At 65.6% G+C, this 22,756-nt stretch overlaps 1 protein-coding gene across 6 annotated transcripts in view; it reads right to left on the reverse strand.

Moving 5' to 3' along the window:
* Positions 1 to 22,756, reverse strand: part of AK8 (adenylate kinase 8) — a 66,517-nt gene that overhangs the window by 26,924 nt on the left and 16,837 nt on the right. For 3 of the 6 annotated variants that reach the window (XM_036022410.1, XM_036022409.1, XM_028527700.2), the window contains 5 exons: positions 18,146 to 18,227; positions 17,393 to 17,464; positions 17,103 to 17,303; positions 14,793 to 14,924; positions 13,608 to 13,697 (listed from right to left, as the gene is read on the reverse strand). In XM_036022410.1, the coding sequence (XP_035878303.1) occupies positions 13,608 to 13,697; positions 14,793 to 14,924; positions 17,103 to 17,303; positions 17,393 to 17,464; positions 18,146 to 18,227 (577 nt within the window). The remainder of the gene's footprint in view (positions 1 to 13,607; positions 13,698 to 14,792; positions 14,925 to 17,102; positions 17,304 to 17,392; positions 17,465 to 18,145; positions 18,228 to 22,756) is intronic. The other 3 variants (XM_036022407.1, XM_036022406.1, XM_036022408.1) reach the window with 3 other exon arrangements.

The following is a 22,756-nucleotide window of genomic DNA, read 5'->3' on the forward strand; positions in this document are numbered from 1 at the left end:
GGCGAGAGACGTGGGAAACCACCAGCGTCTGCCTTGCTCCACGGCCACGACCCGCCGGCCACTCCCCTGTCACCGAAGAACCAACCGCAGCCTCAGTCTAGGTCACCTGCGTGTCCCTACTCAGACCCTCTGAGCTCTTCCAAGCCTCTCCCCCCAGCCCCAGGAAGGGGCAGCAAAGGGCTCCCATCCTAATGGGAGCATCGGGCCGCGCAGCAGGGATGGGCAGCCACACGGCTGTCCCATCTCTTCCCCTGCTTGGACCTGCTGTGGCTCCCCAGTGCTCTGTCCTCTCCCCCACGGCCGCCCGGGCCCACAAGGCCCCATTCCTGCGTCCCCCCCCCCAGGGGACTGTCCCCCAGACCTTGGATGTCCAGTCCCTGCAGCCATAACGCAGCCTCCTCCAGGGCCACCCCCAGTGCCCCCTCGGGTCAGCCCTGGCCCCTCCCTCCGTCACCCCTCACTTCCTCTGCCCCGCCGCCTCTCCCGAAGGACGGGGGCGTGGCGGGTCCCTGAGGACAAAGGACCAGGCCTCCCTCGTTTCCGCACGAGGGACCCAGCGCCGGCACGCAGCGGGCATGGGACAGACGGACAGGCTGCCTCAGAGGCTCTGCCACAACCAGGGAAGCGTGTTCCAACAGGCTCGGCCTGCCCCTGGGGAGCTCAGGTGCGGGGTGGGGGGCACAGCTCGGGGGCGTCCCAGCCCCGCCCTCTGTGCTGGCTGACCGACAGTGGGCCGCTCAGCCTCCTGGCCCCCTCCGAGGAGGGTGCCGCACCTATCCGCACAGAGTTGACACAACAGAGTTCCAGGCCCGCGGAGAAACCTGAAGACGGTGCCGGAACTTTCCAATGTGGGAGGTGTGTGCTGGGAAGTGGGGAGAGGAGCCTGCCACCCGTGACCCCTGGGCCCGAGGGCCTCCACTGTTGGGGAGCAGTCATTTCCGACGGCCTCTCCCACCGTCCGGGCCTGCGGGGGAACCAGGTTGCATCCCAGCGCCTCCTCAGGGCAGCAGGAGGGCGCGGGCAGCTGGGAGCAAAGGGTCTGCGGGGTCCCCCCCACAACTGGCCTCCCTCACGTCGAAGCAGAGAAACTGAGGCCCCGAGAGCTTGCAGCTGAGGTGGCCAGTCCGAGCCCGTTTCTTGGCGAGGAAGAACTGACCCAGGCAGGAGAGGGGGTACCCACAGGAACGCAAGGAGGTTGTTGGGGGGAGGATATAGGGGGAGGGGTTGCCTGTTAGGTGAGTGAGGACTTCTAGGAGGAATTTCCCCATTTGCCTCCAGGATCCAGGTGGACACGCCTTTTGCGCCAGCCACCCCGTGCCTGAGAAGGCGCACCTGGGAGAGGTGGGGGCTCAGCTGGGACGGGGTGTGCGCGGGGCGGGGGGGATCCCCGCAGTTTCTCCCTCTTTTTCACCCATGGTCAGAGCCTGCCGTTTGAAATGTGGGTTTGTTTTTTTTTTTTAAGGAAACTCACTACTTAAGTGCCTAAAGGAGGCTGAGCCAGCCGCTGTGAGAGACCACCCCGAGGACAAAGAATGCATCTCAGAAGGCCCTGCTTTGGGGGCGGGGCCGTGGCGGGGCCTCCCAGGGGCCCGCGAGGCTGCAGGGGCTGGGTCCTCCCCGACACAGAAGGCTCCGTGGAGCGCGGGGTCTCCTCCGCACTCCCCCAGGGGCTCAGGGCCCCAGGAAGGAGATGTGAACCCCTGGAGGAGCCGCCCCAGGCGCCCCCAGACCTCCTGCAGTGCGTTTGCCGCTCCCCGCCCCTTTCATCCGCCCCACAGGCTGTGGACTCCCTGTCTGGGCCCCACGTGGCCGTCCCGAGCAGGTCTGGCCGGCCGTGCTCCGCGGGGCGTGGAGAGGGGCCTCAGCGGGGCCCTCTGTCCCCGGATCGGTCAGACGTGGGCCTCACAGCTCACGCCTTCGCGCCACTGTGGCGGCACCGCCCCAGAACGTCCCATGCGCCCGAGTTCAGCCAAGTGCGAGTTTAGCCAAGACTCAGACATCCCACGATCTCACGAGGCCACTCTGCGTGTTGCAGGGCTTTCCCCCGCTTAAGATCTTCCATAAAAGACGGCAATGCTCAGTGCTCGCTCGGGCCTTGAGGTCTAGAAATCTCACTCCCTTTATTTTCTGCCAGTGGGGTGTGTTTGGCACCTGGGTGCGCTTGGCAAGGGGGTGGATGGGAACTGTGGTCCCAGGGGACAGGCACCCAGGCCTTGCAGGGCCCTGCCAAGTCCCCCACACACCTGGAAACACTTGACTCGACTCGAACCTGAGGATTTCGGTTTGAAGGCCCAGGCGCCCCGCCCAGCTCCCTCCGGCACAACTCCGTCCAAGCTCCTGCACAAGCCCCTCCCCGCCCCCCTCCAAGGCCCAGACCACCGGAAGGGACTCTCCTCTTCCTCCTCCGTCTGGCCCCCCACAGAGAGCTGGCCTGGGAGTTAGGAGGGCCCAGCGCCCCACGCCCTATGGAAGGGAGCCCAGGAGGTGGAGCTCCTCCAGGCCTTGCTCCCTGCTGCCCCCTGGTGCCCACACCCACACTCCTGCTCCCACCTGCCAGACAGGGCCCGGGGGCTCGGCTGGGGAGGGAGGGGCAGGTGGGGCAGGTGGGGCAGGAGGGGCAGGAGGGGCAGGTGGGGCAGGAGGCTGCCCAAGTGGGTCCCGAAAGGCTAGGACGTAAGTGGAGGGAAGGAAATGGCACCCCCAGCTGTGCTTGAAGACAAAAAAGGACCCGGGGTTGACGCACAGGTGCAGGGTAAGTGGTTCACCCCCTGCACCCCAGGACAGGTCAGAATAGGGCGGAGCTTCTCCACACACCCCTGCACGCTCCCTACACCAGCACACCCCTGCACACCCTCAGCAACCCCCCTGCACACTGCACACCTTATACACACACTCACGGCCCCGCACTCCCCTGCCAACACCCCCACGATACCCCCACGACACACCCACGACACACTCTCCAGCCACACTCCACACCCACGCTTTCCCGGGCACACACGACCCACAGGCTCCATGGCCCACACCCACCCACACATCGCACACGCACCCTGAGACTGTCCCTGCAACGTCCTTCCTCCCTCCCTCGAGCCCCCTTGCCGCCAGGGTGCAGGTGACGTGCCAGGTGGGAGACCCAGGGCCTGCACGCCCTCCCCCTCCCAGCACCCACCACGGGGCGGGGTCCCCTGCAGAGCCCTGCGGAAAGGACCCGACCGTGGAGGAGGAAGAGGCTGCTCCTGCAGTATTTCCGTCTCCTGCACAGGCCCACCCCCCACCCCACCCCCCTGCCACGTCTCTTCCCCAGAGTGGTGGGGGCTCAGCCCAGGACATGGTCGGTATAACCACAGTTCCATGAAAGCTATTTCTGGGAGACTGTTCCCCTCCCCCACTCCAGGGTACTGATTCCAGGCAGCTGAGGCCCCCTAGCCCCCTGCTGGCCCCCACAACCGGAAATCGCCAGGGTCTCAGAAGGAGGGGCAGGGCCCACAGCTGGGGTGGGGGAGACTGGGCAGCCTTGCCTTAGACAGGCTGTTTGTTTATTATTTACTGCCACCTGCTGGTCGACCTTGGCTACTGCGCCCCATAGGAGCACAAAATGGTCAACGTTTCTAAAGGCTCCAGGGGAGATGATGAGGGGACTCCGGATTGTTCCAATTGGCCGCACCCTGCGATTCTTGGGGGAGGGGGGTAAGCCGCCGGCCCTGGCTGGCCTCCTTGGTGAACTCCGGCCGCTTGCGCCAGACAAGCCCGGTTTCCAGGGCTGCCAGGCACAAGATGGCACCGACATGTCTTCCAAGACTTCTGCAGCTTCCAAAAGTCTGTCTTCTAACCTCTCCATGGCTTCACAGTAACGCTGAAAATTGCTCGGCAGGCAATGGAGCCAGGACGCAACTTTTGGGAAGCTGGATTTTTTTTAAAGTCTAGGAAAGTACATGAGCCCTGGGGCTCTTCCCAATGAGGAGCGGATTCTCGGGCTCGCCCCTCCAGAGCGGCTCCCCCGTCCACCCACCCACCCCTCCCCGCCCAGGCAGAGGGAGGACCGAGCCAGAGCGAGGTGCCCACGCACCCTCTCGTGTCGCCGCTGCCGGGCAGGGACCCCCAGCCACAGACGCCTCCTTCCATCTCTCCAGAGGAGTTTCAGGTAGAAAGAGATGATTTAAATACAGACATTCTTCTAAAAACAAACGGTACTTCGCTTAGCAAGGTCATAAGGCTTTTAAAGAAGGTGCGCGCTCACCCACACGGTGTGTAAAGATCTGACGGTCATTCCCATCTTAAAATACGTCCTCACGTCTTTCGGGGGAACACGAAGGTGAGAATGGGGACGTGAGGAGGAGGCCGGCCGGTTTCCCAGCGCAGCGCAGCCGCGGCAGCTGCCCGGGGCGGGCCCGGGAGTCTAGGGACACGTGTGTCCTCCATGGTTACGGGTCCGGGCCCAGGAGGCGTCGTCTCCCCCGCACCTGACGGGCAGCAAGAGCGCCGCTGCCCGCGCCACCTGGGAGAAGAAAACCAGCGGCGACGGGACCCGGGGAGCACTCGTGCGCCCGTTTCCTGGGGCGGAAGAGACGTCTGGCGTGTCCTTCAGCGCGCTCGCGCTGCCGTGCCCGCCAGGAGCTCGCGAGGCTCCGGGTGTGGATCTTATCTGTCCTAATCCGGGTATGAATTCCCGCGAGCTTCCCAACAAGCCCATTTGACAGATCAGGAAACCGAGGCAGAGAGAGGGAGTGACTTGTCCAAAGCCACGCAGCCAGTAGGCGCAGGGCCCAGATTTGAAGGCAGGTGACCTGGCTCTGGGGCGACCTGCCCAGTCTGTGCTCTGTCCCTGCCCTCCGGGGAGGGGGCAGCAAGAACTCTGCCCTCTGCTCTGTGGCCCACTCACAGCGCGCCCTCGGGTGAGCCACTTTACCGCCCCCCAGGGGTTCCTGCCTCTTTAAAAGGGAATTGGCCGCTCAGGCCCCTGAGCTGAGGGCAAACCCCTTTGTGGCAGGCGGGAAGTCATGCTGTCACCCAGCTCCTTGGTGTCCGAGGCCCCAGTCACAGGTGTACCACCAGCCCTGCGCAACCCCCAACCTCTGGGCGCCGACTCCTCCCCTCGGGTGTGGGCTGGTTGTACTGACCCGTCTGATGGAAGCCTTGCAGCTCACCCCACCCTCCACCCAACCACAGCAGCCGCCCTGGACACCTTGGGGTGCCGGTCTCCCCAGAACCAGGCAGAGGGCTGGCGGACCCGAGACCGCTGGGCCGTGGGGAAGCCGAAGACAGCCACGTGAAGAGGCCGTCAGGACAGAGCTGCCCGGCCAGCCCCCTCGGTCCCCAGCATCTCCCTGAAGGCGCCCGGCACGAACATGGGGACTCCATCCTGGACAGGCAGCCCCAGCAGACGCCACAGGGAGAGGACCCACGGAACCGGCCAACACGGGAACTGAGGGCCAGACAGGACACCGGCGAGCGGCCCGGTTCCACCCAGCGTCGGGCTGCCGGACCGAAACCAAGTCAGAGCAGCACGAGCTCGAGCCCTTGCCACCCGCCCTGCCCGAAATCCCGGCAGTGCGGCCAGGAACACTACAGAACACCCACTGCTATGCGCCACCAGGGACACGCCACCGGAGGTGTGGCCAGCCGGGCCTCCGCCCATTCCCAGGCACCGCGGGGCGGTCACAGGGAGAGAATAAACTATCAAAAACACACCCACGTGGAAACCGGGGCGTGGGCCCAACAGCCTCGCTGCCGCCACCGTCACGTGTCCCATCACTGTCCTGGGACAGCCGGTGCCCAGTCCCTGCCGGCGACGGGCCGCCCATGGCGCTGCCTGTCTCTCGGGCACGGTCTCACCTCACACAGGACGAACCGAGGCGGCGGGGCTCTGAAGCGCTCACCTCACAGGTGAGAAACCTGGGTTCCCCCCCCCCACCCCGGCCCTGGTCAGGTGGCAGAGTCGGAACCGCGGCGCAGGGAGCGGCTGCTCCCTGGACTGTGGAGGAGGGACGGAGGCCGGCCACCTCCGGAACCCGCCAGGCCCTGGCTGCCTTCTGTCGCTGCTGTCCCCACTGCCCTCCCCCGCCCCGGGATGGCGGGGGCTGTCCTACCCAGAATGCAGGTGCAGGACCACCCAGGACGGCCATGCCGTGCTACCGGGGCCAGGCCGGGCGCGTACCCCTCACCCTCGGGCACTGGCTGGGCCCCTCCGCTGGCCCTGGGCACTGGGGGCGGGCAGTGACGAGCAGATACACAGGGCAAGGCCCACCTCACGTCCCAGGACCCACCCGTGACCAGAAGTGGGGGTGGTGAGACCCCAGTTCCAGAGGGTCAGCTGCACGCATCCAGGTGAGAGGCGGGAGGGGCCGTATGTCTCCCCCTCCCCCTCGGCCTCCCCTGGACCCCGCAGGGGGGCCTCAGGGGGTGCACGGGGACCAGTGAGATGGGTGCTCCCCTCATGCTGGCTACGCTACACCATGCATGCACGAAGCACAGTGTACTTACACTGCGCTGTGCTGGCCCCCGCCTCCCCTCCTCCTGGATCCCTCCACCCTGCCTGCCAACCCCTCCCCCCGCATTCCCACCCTCACGGCCCCCCACCCCTGCCCCTAACTCAGAGCAGCGTGGACAGGTGCGGAGTGACGGGCGTGGGCCCCGCGGGCCCCCCTCCTCCATCACAGCTGTGCCTCGGGCCCCGCGGGGAAGCCTCCGAGCCGCCTTCTCGCCGACAGACCCCAGCCAGTCCCCCGTCCCTGACCTTCCAGGGACACAGCCACCGGCCGAGGGGCGCCTCGGGCGGTGCCCCCTCCACAGTCCCCACTCCCACTCCCAGGGAGAGAGCTGGTGTCAGGGATGCTCCCGGCGTGTGGCGGCTTCACGCCGCACCTGCCTTGGGGGTGTGAGGGGACCCCCCAGGCGGCTGCACGGGAGACCTCCCGGCTGGAGGCGGCGGCTGGGGCCGCGGGGTCCAGCCTGTCACAGACGATTTCACAGCTGAGTGGGCTGGAAGCCGCCGGGGCTGCCCGTGGAGGGCGAGATGCGTCCAGAAGCCCTGGTCAGAGCGAGAAGGACACCGTGCACTTCGGGGCTCCCCTCAGACTCACCAGAAACACGTGACCCGGACGCCCAGCCCGGAGTGGACCCGGTGGGGACACCCCGGCCAGCCAAGCCCCCCGCAGTCGGTCCCACGGCCGGGCGGGGGACCCCGGGCAGCCGTGGCTGGGGAGGCAGCTCCGCTGAACGGAAGCATGAGTGAACCGAGAGCCCCTCGCTGCCTCAGTTTCCCCGAGGGTTTGGCCACCGAACAAGAGAGCTTTGCAACCTTCACGGCGACAGGCCTTCTGATGGCAGAGAGACAGCACGCACTTTGCAATCAAAGCCTGGTTTTTTAGTTTATTTTATTAAGATTCTATTTACTTATTTTTAGAGAGAGGGGAAGGGAAGGAGAAAGAGAGGGAGGGAAACATCAGTGTGTGGTTGCCTCTCACCTCACCCTGACTACAGGGGACCTGGCCCACACAACCCAGTCGTGCGCCCTGACCGGGAATTGAAGCGGTGACCCCTGGGTTCACAGGTCAGCGCTCAGCCCACTGAGCTGCACCAGCCAGGGCCAAAGTCTGGTTCGTTTTTTTATTTTAAAACAAGGAGCAGGGCCTCTGGGGCAGGAGCCCATTGCCAAGTGGGGCTCTGACCCTGCCTCCCACTCCCGTGAGTGGACTGGCCGCCACAGGGAGCTGCCGCCCCGGCCGGGCACCCCGGGCCACAGCCCCTCTGCCCGGAGAAGACGCTCACCTACTTTCCACGAGGAAATCTTTGTAGCAGTCCCCGCGGAAAAGCCAGAGTTTGACTTGAAAAAAGGAGCTACTTCAAAAGCATTGTCAAACCGAGGTGCGGCTCCTCGGAAATGCATAAATTACAGGGCGGCCGCTAGCCCACCCCTGGCAGCCCTGCGGCGGGGGGCGCGGGCGGGGGCGGGGCCGCCCCGGGGAGGGCCGCCCGCCCAAAGACAGCCGGACGCAGGGGCAAATGAGCGTGTTTGCTCCTTGCTGCCCGGACCGCGGGCGCGCCTGCGCGCGCGCAATGAAAGGAGAACGCGGAGTTTTCTCAATAATAAAGAGGGAGTTGCACCGCGGGGCCCCGAAAGCTTGTGAAAAATTAAACTCGACGGATTCAAACTGTCCTATTTCCACTTCAAAAGGGAAGCGCGCTGAGCTCTTCCCAACTTATCTTCAAACGCCCGGCACCCGAGAAAGTTCCCGGGGAAGAAATGAAGGCTCCCGTTCCCCCAAGCGCCGCGCCGGTCGGCGCCCACCGTCTCTCCCTCTCCTAATTATACCCCTGTGGGTCCATTAATCAACCGGTGAATAATTTAGGCGGCCGGGCGCCGCTTTCCGCCGCCGCAAACACACCGCAGGCAGAGCCTTGCCGGAGCCGGCCGGGGTCCCTCAGCGCGCGCCTCCGCGGAGGAGAGGGTGGGCGGCCGCCCTCACCGAGGCCGCGCCCGCTCCCCGGCTCCGAGGGGAAGGCTCACTTTGTCTTTCAACCCGGCAACTCTCCGCGAGTTTCCAACAAGAGCGAAAAGCGGGTCCATTGTCGGGTCTTTAGTGTGCGTTTAGTGATGAGAATATTAATCCGCCCCCCCCCCCCCAAAAAAGGAGGCATGCCGGCTGCGCCGTGCCTGGGGCCTCCTGGGAGGTGGCTGCGCGGAAACGCTCGTAATCACGCCGGTTTGGGGCCGGCGTGGCTTGTTTGCTCGGCGACAGCGGGGTCTCATTACCAGCAAAGGTGTGAATGACAGTCGAATCTCCCTCAAATCTCCCGCCTCCCCCCCCACGCGGCTGGGCCCCGAGGGACCTTCTCCAGAGAGGAATGTTTAGGGAGGCGGCACCGGGAACGCTCAGTAATGATCTGTTTTCCACGTTCTTTCCCGCACATCAGGACTCGGCTTTTAGGGCGAAGTTATTACGCCGATTAAGCACCGGCTTCTTCGCCGGAAGGGCCTCCGGTCTGGCACGTGCGCCCGGGGACTTTGGCCCCCAGTTTTTGAACGGTGGGGAGCAAGCGCACCGGTGGGGACACCGACAGGGCTGAAGGGAGGTGGCAGCTCCTGGTACTGTGGCCGAAGAGCCACGTGGGCATGTGTCAGAACACGCTCTGCTCCCAGAGAGACCAGAGACTCAAAAAAGGCTCGAGTCCGAGGCAAACCCCGGAGGCTGGAGACACCCTGGCTGGCAGCCCCGGACCGACCCCCCACCCAAGGGAGTGGAGCGGCCGGAGGGAGACAGACGTCTCACGCTCGGGGCGCAGACCCACACAGCCAGGGGGCAAGGCTCGCCCCTGGCTGCCTGACTGCCCGGGCGGCCGATCAGAGACAGCCCAGGCCACGCTCGGGAACGAACACGGTCGGCACAGCCAGGAGGGAGGCCGCCCTCCGGGCCCCAGATCAGAGCCAGCGATCTGGGGTCGGGGCGCACCTGCTGCCAGCTGCCCCCCCCCCCCCCCCCCACACAGCCACACGCACGGGGTCCTCGGAAAGGGCGAACAGTACAGGGGTGCAGACTTCCCCAAGGTCTGCTGCGGCCAACAAGGAGGGCTGGCTGCTGCATTCGGTGACAACTGGGGACCCGGACAGCCCGAGGACGTGGACAGGTGGCTGCCTTCCTCGGGGGGCTCCAAGTCCCTGGAGGGAAGAAGCCTTAGCTCCGCCCAGACCCCGTGTCCGTCTGTCCGTCCCTGGAGGTGGTGGCGCTGAGCCTCCTGCCGTGTGGGCAGAGGAGGAGATCCTGACTGGGGGGCAGAGCAGCAGGTCCACGCCCCCTGCCATGGGGCGGGGGCGGGGCCACCCCACTCTGAGGGCGGGCAGCGGCAGAGCAGACACGCCCCCAAAAGCCCGGAGCAGGCCGGTGGCTTCCTGCTTCGCACCCATGGAGAAGCGACTCAGAGCCGACCCCGGGGTCACGCGCAGCCCTGACCCCGGCTCCGGGGCCTGCAGAAGCTGCGGCGGACAGAGCAGGCGTGGGCGGAGCCCCTGGGAATAACTGTGTTCTGTTAGCAGCACCCGGATCGGGATGCGTTTAGGAGGCCACACCCACACATTTCCAAGTCCCGGCCACGGAAGAACCGTCCCCCCGGGCCTCGGTCCCGGCCTGTCGCCAGGAGCCCGGGATCCAGCGCTAGGATGGGGCCCTGGGGCCCGCCGCCCAGTGAACGTGAAGGACGGGAAAACAACGCCGTTATTAGTTCTGCCGCTGAGCCGCGAGGAGGAGGTGTTGGCAGCCCCTGCGGGGACGCCGGCGAACATAACGGGGTCTGCAGAGGTCGTGCCTGGGAACATCTCCCCCGGAGGCCCCGAGGCGGGTGGGGGGAGTGGCTCCACGGGGAAAGGACAAAGGGACAAAGGACGACGACTGGATCTGCCCCGCTGAGCTGCTGATGGTGGTGACGATGACCTCCAGGGTGGCCCTGGCGACGGGGCTGCCAGCTCCGGGCTTGCGGCTCCAAGGTGAGAGGAGGGGGCGAGAGCCTGCCGAGTCAGCTGGCAGCCAGGAGCCGGGACGGAGTGTCCCCGGCGGGGAGGCCCACAGGCGGGAGGACGCTGGCCAGAGGACACGGTGGTGAGGCTGCGGTTCTGCACCGGGGTGGCTGCACGCCAGGTGCACCAGCGGAGACAGCTGCCCGTCCTGAGGGGCCAGGGCCGTGCCCCAGGGTGACGAGGCCTCTGTGTCTGTACCAAGCACCTCTGCCCCTCCCCCGAGCTCCTGAACCTCGCAGGCTTCCGGGCGGCACACACGAGAACAGGCGCGGGGCGGCGGGACCCCTGCTGCCTCCACCCAGTAAGGGCTCTTCTCGGGGAAGGCCTGGGGTCAGCCTCTCGGCCCCAGCACAGGGACATGGGAAAGGGGCACCTCCCCACCTCGGCGGGCTTGTCCCCAGGCCTGGCCTGGGAGGCTGTGTCGGGAGTCCAGCAGAGCCCGCGGATGCCCACGGCCTCCCTCCGACACCCTGGCAAACTCGAGGCCTGCCCCCAAACGGCCGCAGAGCTCAGACGCGGGGAGGTGACATGGCTGAAGACGGCCCCCATCCCGAAATATGGCACCCCTCCACCGGGTCCCGGATCCCGCAGCACTGGGTTCCGGGAGCAGGGCCTCTGAGAGCTGACAGGCAGGGCAGCAGGTGGCGGCAGGGTGTCTGCGTCCAGCCCGGCCTCCCCCCTTCCGGTGGGGTCAGCAGAATCACGCACACCTTCTTCCTTCCCGGCGGCGGCAAGAGGCTTTCCAGCTGGGGAGCAGCGGACCCTGCCAGCCGGGCCCGCCCCCCCCAGGATCTGCGGAGCGAGCGCGCTGGTTCCCGGCCACACGTGAGCAGCCCACCGCCGAGGGGCCAGGAAGGTAACTGCGCCCCGCAGCCTGCCGCACCGCGGTCGGTGAGGCGGCGGGACTCACTGCTCGTTAGGAAGGTGCCGTGCCGGCTGCCCTTGTGTCTCTAAGGTTGTGGGAATGGGAAGTCCGGAGCGACACAGGCTCCCGAACAAAAGGCTGTGGGGGTTGGGGGGCAGCGTGCGGACTTTAGCACGAAGCACGGAAGGTGGAAGCTAACCAGTGACCCGGTGTCACTTGCTTCCGTGCGTCTGGTCTCCTTTCAGTCACTGGAAAGAACAGGAAGCAACGCCGCCGCTCGGCCGCCGCTCGGCCGCCACCGAAGAGACTCGCTGGGTGCAGTTTCCGTGGCCCGAGAGGAAGGGAAGGCGGAGGACGCTACGTGCTGGATGCCAGCGAGGGCGGGCGCGCTCTCCCCGAGCCTGCGGATGGATCCGGCCCCGCCCACGGCGCTGGGCGGGGCATGTCCGCGCCGACGCGCAGCCCCAGTCCGTGTCCCCAGCAACAGGTGAACACCTGGCCCTCCCAGGGGGACACGCGAAAGGTCCCGACTGTGGAGGGCGCCACCTGGGCCTGGCACCTCCAGTTACCCTGAGGTCATCAGGGGCTCTGCGAGCCCCTGTGGGCACACAGCGTATGTTATAGGATCGGAGGAGGGGTGCGCCTTCGGGAACCACCCAAATACTTACTTTGTGTAACTCCATCCAAAAAAAAAAAAGCTTCACAAGTACAGAGAAGTTGCAAGCGAGTCTAAGAACCCCTGCGGACCCCGCGGGACAGTCGTCAACCGCCAGCTGCGTGGGCCTCGCCTCTCCTCCCGGACCGCTGCGGGCCCCTTGGCCCAGAACTCAGTCACACCCCCTCGCGCCCTAGACAGCCCCCAGCAGCCACGCCTCTTGTAAAACGCCGCCGTCCGTCACCCGGTCAGGCAGCCGCCCACTCAGCCATCACGCGACCTCCAGGGGGCCCCGCAGCCCAGCGCCCTGCGTGACTCGAGGCTGCCGCTGCAGGAGGAAACTGCGGCTCGGGCCCCTGTCCCCGCGGCCGCCACGATGACACTTCCCTACCAGCACCGCACACACACCTCCCATCGGTCCTCACCCATCCCCGCAGCCGGGGACTTCCCTGTCCCCCTTGCCCCTGAGAGGGCCGGGTTCTGAGAGACGCACAGGGCTGGGGGCACCCCAGGGTCTGAACGGGCAGGGAAGTTCCAAAGCCCGCCGTCAACCTCACCCTCGCCCGGTGCCTCTGGCTCCCACGGCCGCTGGCTGAGGAGGAAACAGACCCTCTCTGCGACCTGCCCTGCGCACGCCTGGCCTCCGCACACCGAGCTTCGCCCTGGGGACTTGGGAGGGCCAGGCCAGGACGTTGCCCGGGGCTGTCCGAGCTGACGGCTCCCCCGTCCACTCCCCGTGTCCGGAGGATGGGGAGGAGGCCCTGCGCACGCTGCCGGAAGGTGTCCTGGCCAGCACGCCCATCGCCCGTCGTGACCACAGCTCCTCTGAGGGTCAGCATGACTCCCAAGTCCACGCTCGTGTCAGACCTGACAGCCGTGCTGGCCGCACAGTGGGGCTACGGCGCTTTACGCACAAGAGGACGCAGGGGCCTGAAAACCGCTCTGCCCGAGGGGCAGTTGGGGTCCCAGAGGGGCCACGAGCCGGCTGGGTGGCCGCAGAGGCTTGGCCCCCCCTCGGATCACTCATGGACACAGGGAACTGGACTAGAATGATCTCAAAGGTCCCTCCTCAGGGTCGGATCTTAGGAACGTCTTCAGATTGTGGATCATGTTGGGGGGGGGTAGTCCTGGAGAGATGACCTGGCCCAGCGGTCCCTGTCAGACAGGTCACGTCAGGCCCACAGAGGACCAGCGGCCGGTCAGTCCGAGCACCTGCAAAGCGGTCCGACCCTTCCGGCTCTGGCTGTGGGTGAAATCGGAACACCCCCCCCCCCCGTGGCCTCCTCCCCTGGGTCTCTGTTTTAGGTTTGCCCTGTGTAAGCAAAGGTTCCCGACAAACGGAAACCTTCCAGACTGCCCGAGGTGGATACCATGCGGGCCCACCAAGCCCCGGGTCCCCGGGACAGGCTGGGCAGCCCGGAGGCCTCACCTGGGGCAGGCACGGAGCCTCTGCCCCCAGAGAGCCCAGCTCCCAGTACCCAGCTGCCCTCCCCGGGGTGCGCTCTGGCGGCGGGGGGGTGGGGCGCGCTGGTGCACCTCACGGCGGGTGTGAGGCGGTGGCAGCTGTGGAAAGCATGGCCTACCTGCTATCTCCTTCTCGAAAAACGGCTGGATTTCCTGGCCAAATCGGGATTTTTCCGCCACGGCCTCTTTCAGCAGCTGCCCGCAGCAGACTGGGGGGGAGAAGGCGGGAAGACGCCGTTCAACTTTCAACAGGCAGGAGAACGAGAAGAGGAGAAACCCCAGCGCTGCCTGCTGGGCAGGAAGGAGAGATCCCTGAGAGAAATGTGAAAGGCTCCCGGAGCGTGGGGGGGTGTCCGTCGGAGCGAAGTCTGCTGGCAGGAGTCAGGGAACAACGGAGAACGGGCCGAGGAGGAAGACACGGCGTGAGAAAGAACGCACCCAGCAAGGACGGATTACAAGTGAGCGGACCGGGGAGGACAGACCGGGGCCTGGGTGCGCTGGCGCCCGCTCCAGCGGGAGACGCGAGACGAGCTGGGCCCCGAGCTCCGCCTCACGGGCACTCCTGCTCACACTGCGTGTGAGGGGACAGCGGGAAGCTGGGTGCTCTGACTGGGGATCGAACCCTCAACCTTGGAGTGTTGGGACAATGCTCTAGACAACGGAGCTACCCGGCCAGGGCCAGACTGGATTTTTTAAAAAAGCACGACCAACTCTGTATTGTCTACCCGGCGTATTTACAGTATCAGACACGGTCCTGGCCAGTGTGACTCGGCTGGGAAGAATGTCATCCCCTAAACCAAAAGGTCTCGTGTTCGATTCCCAGTCAGGGCACAGGCCTGGGTTGTGAGCCAGGTCCCCAGTAGGGGGCGAGTGAGAGGCAACCACACTTTGCTGTTTCAGAAACGGCCTGCCTGTGAACACGCTGCTCCGGGCTGGGGAGCCGCCCGAGACGGGGAAAGGAATGAACAGCAGCCCGCACTACACAGGAGCTGCGGCTGCGGGAGGCTGCGGGCGGCCGGCCGCACCACTGGGGCAGGGCTCGGAGAGCCGCGCTGCAGGGGACCCCAGGGCGGGTGGCCAGACACAGCCCCGTCTCCCTGGGCTGCGCACACGGTTTTGTTGGTTCATGTTCTGATGGCGTTACTCTTGGGCAAGAAAAAACATCATCCCTGCAAGGACGGACCCACTGAAGAGTGTTCAGAGCGGAGGTCAGGAAAGAGCAGCGACGCCCGTCCCCGGTCCCCTCCTGGCCTCCCGTCACCAGGGGGGCTGCCCCCGAGAGGGCAGGGCGGAGCAGCACTCACCGTTAACCAGGCTGTACTTCTGGGCCAGGAGCGCAGCCTGCAGGCTCTTCCCGCTGCCCACAGGCCCGCAGAGCAGCACCCGCGGGGTGAAGGGCGCGTTGGAGCGGTGGTTGGTCTGGACGTAGGTCAGGGCTGGGAGAGAGGGTGGGAGGGCGGTGAGCGCGGGCGCCAGAGAGAGGGAAGGAACCGTGGGCTCTGTGCGTGGGCTCCTCCCTCGGCAGAACGACTCCCCTCCACCACGGCTCCACCGACGCCCTCCCCGTCTGCCGAGTGGGCGAAGCCAGGGAAGGGCCAGGCTCTGGGCCTGGCACCGATGGGGGAGGGGCTTCCCTCCTGGCTGAAACGGGGCTGGCTGTGTCGGGGCTGGTCCCAGGACACGAGATGTGCACCATCGATCGGGTCGGGATGCTTCCCGGTCGAGTCTCAGCCGAGCCGCTAGCCTGAGCCAGGACCAGGCCGGTCTCCTGGTGGCAGAGACGGCCTTTGATGACCGCATCAGGCCGCGGGGGGGCCCAGCACAGGCGGACTTCTGAAGAACTCGGGGACTGGTGGGGAATGATGTGCAGCCACGTTCCGGTGGCACCAACTTTGTTGTGAGCCCCCAAGGAGGCGGCCATCAGCCGGGCCCCGGGGGAGGGCGGGGCAGCCGAGAGGCCCAGGCGGCTCGGGGCCCTGGCCTGTGGTGAACAAAGAAGTGGGGACAGTGGGGCGCATCTCCATCTCCGGGGCCACCGCACAGAGCAGGACCCTGGACGCCGACAGCCGCTGCACATCAGACCAGGCCCCCTGCCACTTGAGCACTGGAGCACACGGGAGATGAGAGAGCAGGTGGGGGCGGGGGGGGGGGGGGCCGCGCCGGGGTGCTCTCCTCTCAGGCGCCACCTCCCGGCTGAGGCCAACGGGGCTGCCGGGTGACCTCCGTCAGTGGGCACCGCCTTAGGGACGGTAAAGCCCGGGCCTCCGTGTCCTCAGACCCGCCAGGGCGGGCTCCCCCGAGAAGAGCGAACGCTGCTCCACAGGCGGAGCGGCCTGCTGGCCCCCCACGCTCAGTTCACAGCCGGTGAGCAAGTCCGTTAGAGGTAACGGCCCCCCAGACAGGCCCGACCCCAATTACTCTTCCAAAAACATGTGGTGGCTGGATGCACTGCAGAGAGAGTGGAAGAGCAACAGAGAGGATTTTGCATTCCAATGTTCCATTTCTCTCTCTGCATTATTAATTAATAGTAATTAATATACTCAGACACCCGCATTTTTATTTACAGCTCCAGGCACGAGCTCTTGACGGACGACCCCATGAACGTCTGAATTTAATTGGATAATTGGGAAGCAATTACTGTGTGCGCCCGGAACCGCGGCACAAGATAAACGCCGTTTCTGAACGCGGTTTGTCTCCGGAGAGCGGCGTCCGCTGCGGCAGGCCCTTCCGAGAGGCAGAACCTCGGGAACGGCACAAGCCGCCCGTGTGCCCGGCATCTTCTGAACGCCCACGGCAGGCGGGTGGCTGGCCCGTGGAGAGCCCCGCGGGCAGGGGGGCTCAGAACCACCTCCCCTTCAAGCAACGTCCCCTGGCAGGAGGGAATTGAGAGAGCAGGTGAAACGGCCGTGCAAGCGTTTCACCTGGTGGCACTGTTACGGTGTCACTGGTCTGTCCCGGCACAGAAGGGATGCCTGGCCTTGCAGACAACTGAGGCACGACTTTAAAAAGCCCCCCCCCCTCGGCAGCCGGGGCCTAGGCCTCCCTCTTCCCCTACCGGCCTGCAGACAGAGCCGGGTCACCACGAGAGCAAGAACGGCCAATGTGCACTGAGCCAACACTGGGGGGCTGGCAACACCGAGGCTCTGCGGGGGGAGGGGAATTGCCCACGATGGCGGGGGGGAGGGGGGAGGCGAGGAGGGGGGGCAGTCGAGCCCACAGTCCCCGCCCCACACACACCCGCCCCGGCCGGCGGCCTTGGAGTGGCTCAGGACGCCCCAGCTACGCTGCAGCTTTTTGGTCTTCGTGGCTGCGGTGGGACTCTGTTGCCGTGTTTCCAGTTTTTATAGAACGTTCCTCCCGTCTCCCTCACGCAGACGCCAACAGTGCTGCCACCGTGTAATGACATCTCCCACCGAGGCCCCGCCCCTCCTCGCCCCGCACCTCACGGTCAGATCTGCCGACCACGTAGGGTGTACAAGGTCAGCCCAGGGGCTGTGAGTGGGGTGCTCCTGGGGACCTCACCCTCGGGGACACTGGGTGCCGCCAGGTTCAGTGACCATGGGACAAGGAAGGCTGGGGTGCAGGTGAGCCCGCTCCCCACCCCCCCAGCTCACCCTGGTAGAAGACGTCCACACACGGCTGGTCAGCACTGATGACCTTCAGGATTTTGGGGTACGAGGGCAGGATCCTGATGATGTTCCTGTGATACTCCAGCAGGTTCCGCGCCGTCTCCGGCTCCGAGATGCCCGCGGGCACCACCAGGCGGTTCTGGACCTCGGTCACAGGGGGCCAGTCGAAGGTGGTGTGATAAATCTCTGCCAGGACAGGAGGCCACGGCCGCTGAGGACGCCGCTGCGGGCGGGGTGGGGGTGCAGTGCGGTGGGGTGGGGACGGGGGTGTGTACCTCCAGTTTGAGGGTCGACTCTCTTCCCCAAGTTTCTCTCGATCAGGACCGTGTCTGGAGCGCTCAGCACGACTGGGTGGGGAAGCAGAGGAGGAGACCGGGCGTGCTGGGCAGCGGGTCCCAGACACCCGAATCGCAGGGACCAGCAACTAGCCTGGGGGGCCTGACACCGTGTATTGACATTGACCTCCCCCCCCCACCACCCTCCCCAGAGGCCTTCTCAGCCCCAGACACAGCGGGCGTGACCTCAGGGCTGAGGACTGTGCACACCCCGCCCATCTGACCGCTGACGGCCTCACCGTCACAGATGACACTCAGGCCCTGGCCCAGCAGCCTGGTTGGTCAGAGTGCCGTCCCCACGCGCCACGGTCCAGGGTTCCACGCCCAGCCAGGGCGCACACCGGAGCCGACCCGAGAACGTGTCAGCAAGTGGGGCAGCAGATAAACCAACACTCCCCACGCTCTCTCCCTCTCCCCCCCCAACCAATCAGTAAGCGACTTTTTAGAATAACCCCACGAGGAACATCTCTGTGTGCACGCCTTTGCCACGTTTTAGGTGATTCCCTAGAGAGAGTTTCTCAGAGGTGGGGCTCCTGGGACGAAGGGGCCACCGGCCCAAACCCGGAGCCCACCCTGTTAGGGAGGAGCCCCCAGCGCACTCAGGCGCCTAAAAAGCCCGACCGTGCTGCCCCTCCCCCCGCCCCCGTGGGCAGTGCCTGGGCGGCGGCGCGGGTGGGGGCCAGGGCCACTTACTGACGTGTCTGGGGACGATCCCGCGGGTCTGGATGGCCAGCACCTGCTCCCGGGTCTCGGGGATGCCGTCCAGGATCCAGCCCTGGGCAGAGGGAGGGGTGGGGGGGGTGTCTGTTTCCGGTTTGCAGGTTTTTGGGAATTAATAAAGGAATAGGATAGATTCACAGAAAGACCGGAACTTTGAAGACAGAAAAAAATAAAGGTTCCTGGAGGGTGCACCTCTGCCCTGCCCTCTGCTCCCTTCTGGACTCCGTCACGGGTGGGGTCGGCTCGCACACCGTGCTGTGTGCTCCCTGCTTCCCCATCGCGCGCCAGAGCTCCCCCGGCATGTGCCCGCGGCGGCACGCCTCTTCACAGTCACCGTTCGAACGGGTGCATGGCATTCCGCCAAGCGAGCTGCCACGGTCACGCAACCACACCCCGCGGGTGACAGTGCAGCCACTAACAACCTCATGCCGGGACAGCACCTCCGTGCAGACAGCTTGTCCACGTCCCGGCTTATTTCCTAAAGGAGAAGTTGTTCCCCGGATACGGGGACCCGGACCAGGAGCCCCCGAGGTCAAAGCCACACCCCGCCCAGCCTCGGAACAAGCCCCAGACGCAGTGCGCAGAGACCCGCGTTCGAGCTCCCGTTCTGCAGGGAACTCGGAGCAGAGCGGAGATGCCTCGGGCCTCGGGCCCCTCTGGGGAGAGCTCGGGGTTTGATTTAGAAGGTTCCTTTTTATCAACTCCACATGCGACTGTGAAAGTCAGGCCCGGCCACTGTGCGCCCCTCGGAAAACACGGAAAAGCCGCGATGAGGACCCAAGTCGCTGGTCACACAGTGGAGCCCAACGAGCCGCTGCTGGCCCCCACACGTCTGCCCCGCCCCCGGCACGTCTGCCCCGCCCCCGGCTTCACACCAAACATGCTGTCTGTGGTCTGGGCTTTGTTTTCTCGGGCAAAGCAAAAACCTTCCGGGAACGTGCCCCTGTCACGAATGCTCCTCCCTGGGGTCCCCACGGCCACCTGGCCCTGTGCGGCTCGCGCTGCCAACCAGAGCAAAGCCGCTCGGTCGCGCAGTTAGTGTTGGTCGGGCTTTTCACTGTCCCACGTAAAACATGCTGGACAGACGTCCGGGCGCCCGCAGAAGCGCCCCCAGGGCACGGCCGAACCTCCGGGCGGTTGGTGGACCCCACGGCCCAGCTCCCTGCCCCGGTGTCCGCGGCCGGCAGCGCCGGAGGGGACGCGTGTCTGGCCAGCTGGAACCCGGCTCCGCTGTCTCCATGCACACGTCTCCGATCACCCGCGAGGCTCGGCCATGTTTCCACACGTTTACTGGCTGTTTGAGTTTTTCCTTTTCCCAACATGCTCATCGTGCTCTCTCCGCACTTTCCCCTGGGGAGGGGGTGGGTATCCTTTTATTTACTGACAAGGGCTCTTCACACATTAAAAACAGTAGCCCACTCTGGCAAACACGACCACAGGCCCTTGGAGGCAAACCACGACGCTCATGTCCTCCGCTGTTTGTCTGGGGCCGTTCGTCGTGGCGGGGGTGGGGTGGGGGTGGGTGGCTGTTTGAACTCCTGCGTCTTCGGCCAAACCGATCGGCCTCCTCCGTGTCACATTCTCGGGCCGCGCGGCCGCGGGAGGGAAGCGCTTGGCACCGCGAACGCTGATAAATACTTGTGTTTAAGTTGCGTTCTCTTGCGGGTTCCGTCTCTATGTGTAAATATTTGACGGGGCCGCGTTTTCGTGTGACAATGACGTGTGGCTGAGATCTGACGGGTCTCCTCCGGTCTCACCGACTGTCCGGACCCGGTCTATGCAACAGCCCGTCCACCCACGGCGTCACCCGTGTCCCGGCCTGGGCGCTGGCGCCAGGCTGGCTCGGGCCTCTCGGTGCCCCTGGTCACCGGCATGGTCCTCACCCCTGAGAAATTTTATAATTTCTTCGTTGCTGTTTTATAATTTTTTGTTGTATCTAGCAGACTCTGCTCCTCCTCCTTTGTCTTTTTTTCAAAAAAAGAAAAAGAAAAAGAAAAAAAGCCCTATTCTTCCGGGTACAGAGCAAAAACACTCTGCCAAGTTCCAAAACAGAAACGGCCCCTGGATTCTGTACTGACATTCAGGGTGCAGATTAACTCAACAAGAACCGACGCCTCTGCAGCGTCTAGCCGCCACGCCGGCTTCCCACGTGCTGAAGCCGTGTTCCATGTCCCTCGGCGGCGCGCACGCCAAACAGCCCCCAAGCCTCTCCGGGTCCCACGCGCCGCGTCCCCCACACACCTGCAGCGGCAGGCGCTCAGCCCGACGCCCCGCCACGTCAGGCGAGCTGCGCTGCGAAGAGCGACTCAAAAACCACCCACAGCTTCGGGCCTCCGCTCCACAGTGGGGTTCGGGGTCGGGCGGGGGCTCCGACCCTGCCGCTCGGAAGGGGACCCCCGCCTGTCGGAGACCCCTCCCCGCCGCCGGTCCTGAGGGGAACGCGGCTGCTGAGGTCAGAGGGTGGACGGACGGGGGAGCTCAGACGCAAGGCCGCCTGCCCCGCAGAACACCGTGCGCACAGGGCGAGCCCCGTCTCCCCTGAAAAAAAAAAAAAAGGAGCCTGCATTCCTTCAACAGGAAACTATTTAGGTTCCGACAGCCTCAAGTGACAGGGTTTTTTTTTTTTTAAGCTAAACAAATTTACAGAGCCAGGCGTGTTGGGAAAAGCAGGCATGCTCTCATTAATTTCTTAAATTATGCAGGGAAACATGCCGTCCCGGAGCCCCGGGTTTCCGAGCTAACGAAGCAAACGTGCGAGAGGAAGCCCGTGAACAGCCGTTTGCTCCCTCAAGTCCTTGTTACCGGCGGCCGGCGCTGGGCCGCGGCCCGGAGAAGACCGCGTCCACAGATGCGGGCGCAGCCGCAGGGGCCGAGGCGGCCGGCATCGGGGGCCCCACGCCCTCCGGACGCCACGCCCCGGCTCCTGCACTTCACCGCACGCAGCCCCTGAGTTTTCCTTGATTTGTCGGGGAGGGCTCGGCAGCCCACCGACCGCTTCCCCCAAAACAAGGGCTGGCCCCCGCGTCTCCGGCCCCTGTTTGAAGCTGAAAGCAGGCGGAGACGGGCCTCCTCCGCGGAGCCTCATTAGCATCTCGCCCATACATGTGCAGCCGATTCCAGCACGTGGTCCGAAGCTTTTAGGGCTGTTCAGGGGAACAGCCCTCACCGACGAAGACTCGCTGGAGAACGCAGGCTTCCAATTACCCAGGAAAAGTGCAGCAAAATGAGGAGCAGCTCCCTAATTAGCCGGGCCTCGCCGGCGCACAGCGCCTGGCGGATCTCAGACGCAAGGCCCGAGTCGGAGGGGGCTCTGGAGGGACTCGCAGGCTCCACCCCCCCCCAACTCTCCAGGCTGCTCTTACAGACCCAGAGGGATGGCACCACCCCCACGTCCCTGAGGGGCCCCGAGAGCAGCGCTGAACCAGCCCAAGGGGGTCCCCCTGGAAAGCAGGGGCGCCGGTGGGGGGGTGTTGGTCCTGGGGCATTCTCAGGATGAGGGCCCAGGCCTGGCGCTCGGAGGTCTTCCCCAGAGCTCCTGCCTTTGCAGACGGTCCCTGCAGCTGCCCAGCTGCAAGATGGACACTACTTCGCAAGGGGAAACCCATGTGGGCCGAGAGCAAGCTCATGCCTGCAAAGTCTGGCAGGGCGAGAAGCCATGAATGAGCAAGCAGCCGCTGACTGCTGCCAGGACGGGCCCCAGGTCGGTCCGCAGCGAGGTCCGTGGGTCTGCCTTCCAGGAGCGACTGGGCGCGGAGGCATCGGCCAACCCCTAATTGGAACACATCGCCCGTCTTGCTGGCACTTCCGCGAGGGGCCCGCCCCGCTCCGGAGCCGCAGCTCTGCTCCGAGCAGGTTAATTGATATTCCGGCGCCGGCGCCCGCCTGCCCCCGCGGCTCGGTCCTGTTTCATCACACATCAAAGGGGCCGTCTGCTCAGGGCGCCCCGCACGCCCGCGCGGGGGTCTGCACAGCTGCGAGGGGGGGGCGGTATCACAGGAGGGACAAGCACGAGCAGATGTCGCGGGTGAGAAGAAAGGAAAGCAGGGCGGCCGGCCGGCCCGGGGGACGTGGCGAGGCGCAGCCGAGCGCAGCCTGCCGGACAGACGCGGGCACCCAGCTCCCTGGGGACCCCGGTCTTCCCGGCTTCTCGGCCGGGATTCACGCCCGGATTCAGGCCTAGTTTCACAGGGACGGCCGCTTGCTCTCTGGGTCCTCTGCCTCTTTGACGCCCAGCCCCTCGGCTCTTCCCCTCTCCCCCGCAGAGCAGGGGCGGGGGGGGGGGGGGGGGGCGCTCCCCTGGGTCTTCCTGCAGGACGCCCCGCCCAGCTCCCAGCTTCAGCTCCCAGACGCCCGGGAGACTTTTTCCTGGTAAAACCGGAGGCGGCTCCCAGCCGACGAGAGAAAAGGAAGGCAGGTTGCCGCCCGGAGAAGAACGCACGTGAAGACACCAAGGGCAGCACACGACGCTGACGGGTCCTCGAGGGCGGCCAGGCGCCTGCCGCCGTCCCTCGGGTCTGCGGGCACCGGCCGCAGCACCGCTCGGACCCGACCACACAGGCGCTCAAGCCCCTGACGGAAGACGGC

Source organism: Phyllostomus discolor, chromosome 3 (genome assembly GCF_004126475.2).
Source record: "Phyllostomus discolor isolate MPI-MPIP mPhyDis1 chromosome 3, mPhyDis1.pri.v3, whole genome shotgun sequence".
Lineage (NCBI taxonomy): Eukaryota > Metazoa > Chordata > Mammalia > Chiroptera > Phyllostomidae > Phyllostomus > Phyllostomus discolor.